The sequence below is a fragment of the Gracilinanus agilis genome, unplaced genomic scaffold (genome assembly GCF_016433145.1).
Source record: "Gracilinanus agilis isolate LMUSP501 unplaced genomic scaffold, AgileGrace unplaced_scaffold56984, whole genome shotgun sequence".
NCBI lineage: Eukaryota > Metazoa > Chordata > Mammalia > Didelphimorphia > Didelphidae > Gracilinanus > Gracilinanus agilis.
In genome coordinates this window covers 1-8,448 of record NW_025392447.1, presented here as the reverse complement: position 1 = coordinate 8,448, position 8,448 = coordinate 1, and the positions used below count along the sequence as shown (strand labels likewise).

General features: G+C 47.2%; 1 gene segment (V, D, J or C); it reads left to right on the top strand.

The window, feature by feature from the left end:
* Window positions 1-7,048: 7,048 nt before the first annotated feature.
* LOC123256205 lies at window positions 7,049-7,553 on the top strand. The segment is given in 2 exon segments: window positions 7,049-7,094; window positions 7,222-7,553. Coding segments are annotated over 2 exon segments (378 nt in total).
* The last annotated feature ends 895 nt before the right edge of the window (window positions 7,554-8,448 follow it).

The following is an 8,448-nucleotide window of genomic DNA, read 5'->3' as shown; positions in this document are numbered from 1 at the left end:
TCCAGCTGAAGTATGTTATTATTTTTTCTAGTTCTATAAAATAGTTCTTTGGTAGTTTGATTGGTATGACACTGAATAAGTAAATTAATTTAGGTAAGATTGTCATTTTTTATTATATTAGCTCAGCCTACACATAGTCCACAAGAGGAATGATTTCACGTTTCCTCAACCTAAACACTTGCTTGATGTTAACATCCAAGATCTCCAAAGGGTTTCAGGTAACAGACAGTAGCAAGATCCCAGCTGCAAAAGCTCAACTCCCTCTTCCAGCCTTGGCAGTTCACTCTCTTTCACAACAACTCTTTCTGCATTCCAATCTAGAATGTCCATCTCTCCAAGCAAAGCTCATGTGTCCTGCTGTCTGTGCATTACTATTTCCTCTCTATCTAGCTTCCTGTCCTAACTTATCTTTGCCTATAACAGCCTATAAGCATAAGCTGCTACCAAGCCCATCTCACTCTGTTGGGTACCAGCTCCAGATGGTCAGGAGGGAGGCATTTAACAATCATTTTTCATATTATGTTGAAAAACATCCACGTATCCTAGGTAAGCCTTCCATTTAATATCTAGTCATCACATTTGGGGTACTGAGGAATAGTTTTCTCGCAAAGGAGAGGGGGAAATTTTTTTATGATGATCCTGTTTGTCATTTCTTGTGACACAAAAGTATTCCATTACAATCACATCTCACAGCTTGTTCAGCCATTTCCCCACTGATGGACAAGCTTTGTGTTTCTAGTTCTTTCTTACCACAAAAAGAACTGCTATAAATATTTTTGTACAAGAAGGTCCTTTTCCCTTTTTTTCATATTTTTGGGACACAGATGTAGAAGTGGTTGGTATTGGTAGGTTAAAGGGTATGCTCTGTTTAATTGCCTTTTGGGTATAGTTCCCGATTGTTCCTTAAAATGGTTTTTGATTCACAGTTCCCCAATTTTTCCACATCTCTTCTAAAATTCGTCACTTTCCTTTTTTGTAATATTAGAAAATCTGAGAGGTGTGTGGAGGTACCACAAAGTTGTTTGAATTTGAATTTTTCTAATTAATGGTGATTTGGAGCATTTTTATCATGTGAATTGAGATGGTCTTAATTTCTTCATCTGAAAATTGGCTGCTCATACCCATTTGTCAATTGAAGAATGCTATGCATTCTTATACATTTGAATTGATTCCCTATTTATTTGATAAATGAGGCTTTTTTTCTGAGACAATTGCTATAAAGATTTATTCCCAATTTCTTGTTGGCCTTTTAACATTAGTTGCATTGATTTTGTTTGTACCACATCTGTTTAATTTAATGTTGTCAGTTATTATTTTACATGTCGTACTTTTCTTTACATCTTGTTTATACATAAATGCATCCTATCTCCATAGGTCTTACATGTAAACTACTTTTGTGCTCCCCTAATTTATTTATGATATCATCCTTGAATTTTAAACTATATATCCATGTTGAATTAAACTTATTATATGTAGGGAGGTGTAGGACTCCACCTAGTTTCTGACATACTATTTGATGGGTTTCTCAGCAGTTTTTGGAGAATAGTGATTATTTCCAAAAGTCTAGATGTTCTTTATTTCTGAAGAAGACCAATAACAACATGGGGTGATACCTTAATTTGTGCATGAACTGTATTTACGCGTAGCAGACTTGCACAAAGTTGCCAGCCTCCCTGGTTTATAGAGTCCAGTGGCCAGGCAAAAGTCAGGACAAGTGGTGTTGGTCTGGAATGTAATGCCTTGGCATCTTGTTTGTGTGACATAGCTCTATGTAATCTGTAATGCCTCCTTCAGCCACCCTCACAGGTATTGGAACAAATTGTTCTCATTGATATGTTCCAATTTAGGAAATCTCCACATTGTAGTAGCCACCCATCATAATTCACCAGTGAGGTTGTGGCTCATCATGATTTAGCCCATCTGCTAAGATGACTTACTGGGGTGTGGCCAACAAGCATGTTAGAGTGTTTTGGAGCCACTAGTGAAAGTTGACTGCAACATGGATCCCAGATGTGCTAGAGCATCCCTGAAAAAGGATCAGCAAATTCTCACACCAGAAATGCTAGTCCTCCTTGAACAACCAGATACCCTGATTTTCTCAGTGTAAGTTGTTTTAAACATGGTGGCATGACCATATTTGCTGCTGCCCCCTAAGGGTCATGGAATCTTTCCATCTGACCTGAAGACAAACTCCTATGAATAATGTTATCTCCTACAGAGCAGTGGCCATCTTCCATTTCCATTTGGATCCCCAGTCTTACCACAGGGCTACCAGAATGAGCCCTTATTTACTGTTTTTGGTCCTTTCATTCCTTGTGACTATTATGAGGTTCCTCTGGTAGAGGTGGGACAAGTAAAGACTTCTTTATTAAAATTGTCCTCCAGGATTCTCCTTGTTTATGTATATGGCCCATGTTTTCTTGAGGGCACCTATCACATTCTATAGGTAAATGGAACACTTGTTGGAGACATGAGCTGTGTGCATGTGGTTGGCGGCCCTTGATGACTTCATCTCTTTGGTAAAAGTCTGGAAGGACATGAAGAAAGAAGACTTAAATGTTGGATCAGTCAGAAGTAAAAGGCTTAAGACATTCAATGGACACTTCTCAGAGCTGAGCAGACTCTATTATAGATTTGGGTCACATTATGTCACAGTGAGGTGTCAAACACATGCCCATAGAGGACCAAAAAGCCCCGAAATTCTTTATAGCTAAAGACCCTTTGAGAGCTCAGGACTTTTGTCCAATTGGGTGGACACTGGTCGCCATTTTTTACATATAATGGTTCTTTTCCCAAACTGCCACATGACCTCACTGGAGCACACATGACTGAAGATGAAGGAAGTAGAAGGACAAGAAGTAAACCTTTGGTGAAAATGAACTAAGCCTTTGAGTGACCATTGGGGAGTCAGAGCAGAACATACTTTCAGGACTTGGTCACTTCCAAAAACATACAGCAAGGGTGCCCTCTCCTGGGCTAAGCCAATCATTTGTCCTATGCATGGATACTCATATGGAGGACTTGTGGGCAGCAAGTAAGAGTCTAGTTCTGCTTGTGAGGTCCCTGAGGCTCATTTACAAGGATGGGGTTGATGTGAGGCTTGTGCCTGGCAGGTGGCACTATGTTCTTGGACTGGTAGTGATGGAATAAGGAGGTTGGTGATGGCAGCGAGGAATCAGCCCAGCTTGTGCCTGTGTCTGCTCTGACTCCTGTCATAACTCACCTGTGACATCTTAGTTGGGCTGAACCAAGATACCCTGACACTCCAAACCCCCTCCCTGAGAGACACAGCTTCTGTCTGTGTGTGTGTCTCTCTCCATCTCTCTGGCTTTTATAAGTGTTGAGGCCAGGCCAAGATGGTAGAATAGATGGAGCTTTCAAACAAAGTCACTCAACATTTAAAATAATGTCTCTAATGAAAACTCTTCCTTAGTGTGGTCAAAATGTTTGTGCTGATACATTGTTTTAGACCATTTCATGGCCTCACATGGGGAAGCCTGTGTCCTCCCTCCATCCTGGGGCTCCCAGCACCTCCCTCCTGTTGTGAGGAGGATTACTTAGTTATTATTTAGGAGACCTAACAGGAAGGGCTTGAGAATTCCCCATGGAATGGGGAAGCAGGAAATGTGCTCTTGCTCACTGAGAAGGACCGCATGGTGGTTGGGATAAGTTGCAACTGACCCTGGGAGACCTCACACTTCCAGAGATCCTGAAGAAAGACTATCACCAACTTGTGGGAGATTTTGGTAAAGCAATGTCCAGCCTGCGGATGAAGCCTATTATTACTGTCAGTCAAATTATGGCAATGTTTATCCACAGTGATACGTTCAGTGAAAAAGTGGGACAAAAACTTCTGCTGCGAACCCAGTTGTAGCTTCACGCCTGGCCCCAGGCTTACCCACATCCACAACTGTCAAGAGTCTGTCAGGGCTCACTCCATATCTCTGTCTGTTTTCATTCCTCTCTCTGTCTCTCCCTCTGCCCATCTCTCTCTGTTCCTCTCTGTGTCTCTATTTCTGTCTCTCTCTTTCTCTGTCTCTGTGTCTCTCTCTACCTTTCTCTCTCTTACTCCCTCCCTCCTTCTCTCTTTGTGTCTACCTTTGCCTTTCTCTCTGCCTCTATCTCTGTCCCTGTCTCTGTCTGTCTCTGTCTGTCTCTGTCTGTCTCTCTATGTCTCTGTCTGTCTCTCTTCCAGACCAGGCAGTTCCATGATATACCTGAGGTTACACTACCAGAAAGGGACATAAATGGACCCTGAGGAGCCATGAAGAGTGAGCAGAGGGGACTCCCCTGGCTGACAGTCCCTGTGTGCACAGCTCTAGGGACAAGCACCCACAGCCCTATCCAGCCTTGTTCTGAGTTCCCTGAGCTCAGCCAGAGACCTAAACATTGGGACACCCTCCCCGTGTCCTCCCCATCTGTCCAGACCTCAGCCAGGCCCTACTGACCAGACAGAGGCTACCAGCTCCTTCCCACCCACAAGCACTGGGCCAGGATGTCATGACATTCAGGGCTCTTGATCAGGTCTACTCAGTGCTACTAACAATGGCTCTGATCTTCACCAGACCCACAGCTGTCTCAGTCCTCATACAATACAGTCCCATCAGTCACTGTCACTGTGCTGTAAGATTTCTCCCTTTAAAAAGGGCCATCTGCTAAGGCTTGGAGACTCTGGAGCTGATGGGATCAGACTCTGGCTTTGCTGTGAGCTGCTCTTCCTCTCAATGAACCTGTTATTTAGCTTCGAGTTCTGTATTGGAGAGATACATTTTCAAGGGACTTTCAGGGAAAGGTGATCAGTGACCCGGGACAGGAGAGGCTGTTGAACCTCCTCATCATTAGCTCTCACCAATTAAAGCTGTCTTGGGATGGTTAAGGGATAAGCTGAATAATGAGCTCCTCAGAACGTGTTTATTAAGCTATAAGACCAGCTCAGGAGGATGCAGGATGTGAGAGAACCCGGGAGTCCCAGATCACTTTGTGGGGTTTGATGCTGGCCTGACCTGCCAGCCTGACAAAGTCAATAAACTCATCTTCTCACCCCTGAGTCAGTCTCTTGCCTTCATTTTAATCATTACAGCAGGCAGGTGGGCACACCAAGGCGGGTATTTGTTCTAAATCTTCTAGTCATGAGCTAAAGGGACTGATGACAGCAGCTTGACTCCAATTTTGCTCTCTTCCCCTCCCTAACAGTTCTAATGAATGGGTGAACACAATTCCTTTCTATAAAATATTGACAGGAAACAGAAACATCAAAATATTTTCTCTCAATAGGCAGAGACTCAATCTTAACTCTACAATCCATTGCATTTGAGAGAATGTCCTTCACGTAGAACCACTTTGGATTTTATGTCCATCCCTCTTAGTTTCCTTTCAAATCAGGTCTGGCCCAGGCTCAGTCCCCTCCCAAGGATCCCTGGCCTGGCTCTCTGGGCTCCTTTCTTGCTGCTAGTCTGGCTTTCAATCTGGCCTGGCTTCTGCTGCTCAGTCCCTCAGGAGCTCATCATTCCCACCTGTTGAACCTCATCAGCAGTGACTCTCCCTGATGGCCTTCATGGAACACAAGATGTAACAACCACAAAGGACAGATCAGATCTGCTCCTTCCAGGCCATTTCATGGCCTCACATTGGGAAGTCTGTGTCCTCCCTCCATCCTGGGGCTCCCAGCATATCCCTTGGCTCTCAGTCCTCAGCCAGTCACAAAGTTTCTCTACTTCCCCATCAGTCATGGGAAGGAACCAGTGATAGAACATGGACTCAGGCTCTACCTGGGAGCAGGAAGGATCCATTTCCCTCCTTCTGGTCCAAGGAGTGGGAGGTGGGAATGCAGGATGGCTTCACCTGAACCCAGTGAGCATTTCCCCCTCCCCTCCTGCAGTTACCCTTTTTTGGGTCTAGGCAATGATCAGCTGATCTGATGCACTCAGAGTCAGTGTAGGAGGAAGGAGACCCCAAAAAGGAAGGAAGAAGGCCAGGAAACCTGAGACTTACGGTCCTAGACTCAGCTGAGAGCCTGTCCAAAGCCCCCTGATGAATGCTCAGTGATGGGCTGCCCAAGCATCAGTCAAGGAAGCAGAGTAAGGCCTTGTGAATGTGAGGTACCAGGAGATGGTGGCCCCTCCAGGATGGCCTCTGGGAGGCAGGGAGGTCTGGGCTGTCATCCTGCTGTTCCTAAGGCCAAGAAGAGTACCTAGAACATAGGGGAGGGAGTAAGAAGGCCTGGAAACTCAACCCAACTGGACCTGTGGAGCTCCATGAGGATGGGAGACAGGGTAAGTTGGCCTGGCCCAAAGAGCAGAGTTTTCTGTAGGTCCAGGAGCATCACCAGGCTAGGATGGGGCAACAGGCAGGGGCTAGATTATGGGAAGACTCTATGTCCTGGAGAAGGAGAATCTTTGGCCAGTGAGAAGCCAGGATTTCTAGTTCTGGAACCTGAGCCAGAATCACTGACTGCCAGCAGAGTGTGGTGAGTGAGAGAGCCCAGGCCAGGGAAGGGGCTGAGGACTGGGGCTGCTCTGGGTGCCTCAGGCTGTGGCTCAAGAGAGGCTCCATCTTTGGGTGGGATGAACAGAAGAGGTAGCGGGGACCTTCCTCTGCCTGGGAGGTCCTGAGCTCTGCCTCCTTGTGGGCTAGATGGGGTTCCTGTAGCAAACAGGGGACTCTGTGGGACTGGTCCTGAGCAGGCAGTGAGGGCCTGGGGACCCTGGAGGTGTCAGGTGGGGGATGAACCCAGCTGGCTATGACTGTGCCTGCTCTGAGCCCTGTGATCACTTCTGGGTGATGTCTCAGCTGGGCTGGGCCAAATTACCCCAAGACCCCCCCCACACACACACACACACATGAAGGGCTGCCCCCTTGGGACCTGGAACCCTGAGAGAGGATGCAGGTGTGGTCTAGAGGAAGCTGGACCAGGCCCAGATTTGCATCCATCCTCTCCTGCCCTGCAGCCACCATCACATGGTAACCAGCAGAGGATAAGAGGGAGCTGAGAGTGGCCAGGCTCAGCTGTGAGCTCTTTGGGGAGCTGAGCTTTTGGGGTCCTCTCACCATGGCTTGGCCTCTTGTTTGCTTCCTGCTGTTCACCTTCTGCTCAGGTCAGCACTGCTCCCAGACCTCCCCTTGCCTCCTCCCGCATCCCTGTTCTTGTCTCTCAGGAGGATCTCAAAGCACCTTCTAGCTTTCTCCTTGTTCAGGGTCACTAATGAGTTTCTCTGTTTGCAGGCTCCCTCTCCCAGCCTGTGCTGACTCAGCCTCCCTCTGTGTCTGCATCCCCGGGGAGCACAGCCAGACTCACCTGCACCTTGGACAGTAAGCACAGTGGTTATAATGCTTATTGGTACCAGCAGAGCCCAGGAAAGGCCCCTCGGTACCTCATGACGGTTTATAGTGGTGGAAGTGTAGGAAAGGCTGATGGGCTCCCTGAGCGCTTCTCTGGCTCCAGCTCTGGGGCTGATCGATTCCTGTCCATCAGCAACGTCCAGCCTGAGGATGAAGCCGATTATTACTGTCAGGCATATTATAGCAGTGGTGGTGGTTATGCTCTTCCACAGTGATACATTCAGTGAGGACGTGGGACAAAAACCTCCCCTGCCAGTCCAGCTGCAGCTTCATGCCTGGCCTCAGCCTTACTCATACCCTCAACTGCCAGGAGCCTGTCAGGTTTCCCTCTGTATCTCTGGCTGTCAGTTTTCATCCCTCTCTCTGTCTCTTCCTCCCTTCTTCTCCCCTCTCTCTGTGCTTCTCTGTCTCTGTTTGTCTCTGTCTCTGTCTCTGTCTCTGTCTCTCTTCCAGACCAGGATGTTCCATGATATACCTGACGTTACACTTCCAAAAAGTGGCATAAATGGACCCTGAGGAGCCATGAAGAGTGAGCAGAGGGGACTCCCCTGGCTGACAGTCCCCGTGTGCACAGCTCTGGGGAAAAGCACCCACAGAACCACCCAGCCTTGTCCTGGCACCCCGAAGCTCAGTCTGAGACTTAAATACTGGGAAACCCTCCCTGAGTCTTGCCCATCTGGCCAGACCTCAGCCAGGCCCAAATGACCAGACAGAAGCTATCAGCCACCACCTACCCCAAGCACTGGGCAAGCTGACATGACATTCAGGGCTCTTCATTAACTCTACTCAGTGCTACTAACAATGACTCTGCTCTTCACCAGACCCACAGCTGCCTCAGTCCTCCTACAATACAGTCCCATCAGTGATCAGCAACCCTTATTGAGACCCACAGAGGCACCACAGAGAGTCAAACTGCTGGCACTGGAGTCAGGAAGACTGGAGAGCAAACCTGGTCTCACCCAAATCTGAGCTGAGGAGCCTGGAACTGTCAGTGAAGTTTTCTCAGTCTCAGTTTCTTCATCTTTAAAATGGTCCTCATGATCCCCCTATTCCTGGGATGCTCTGAGGCACCAACATCATCTTAACCAACATCCTTTCTCATAACCAGAT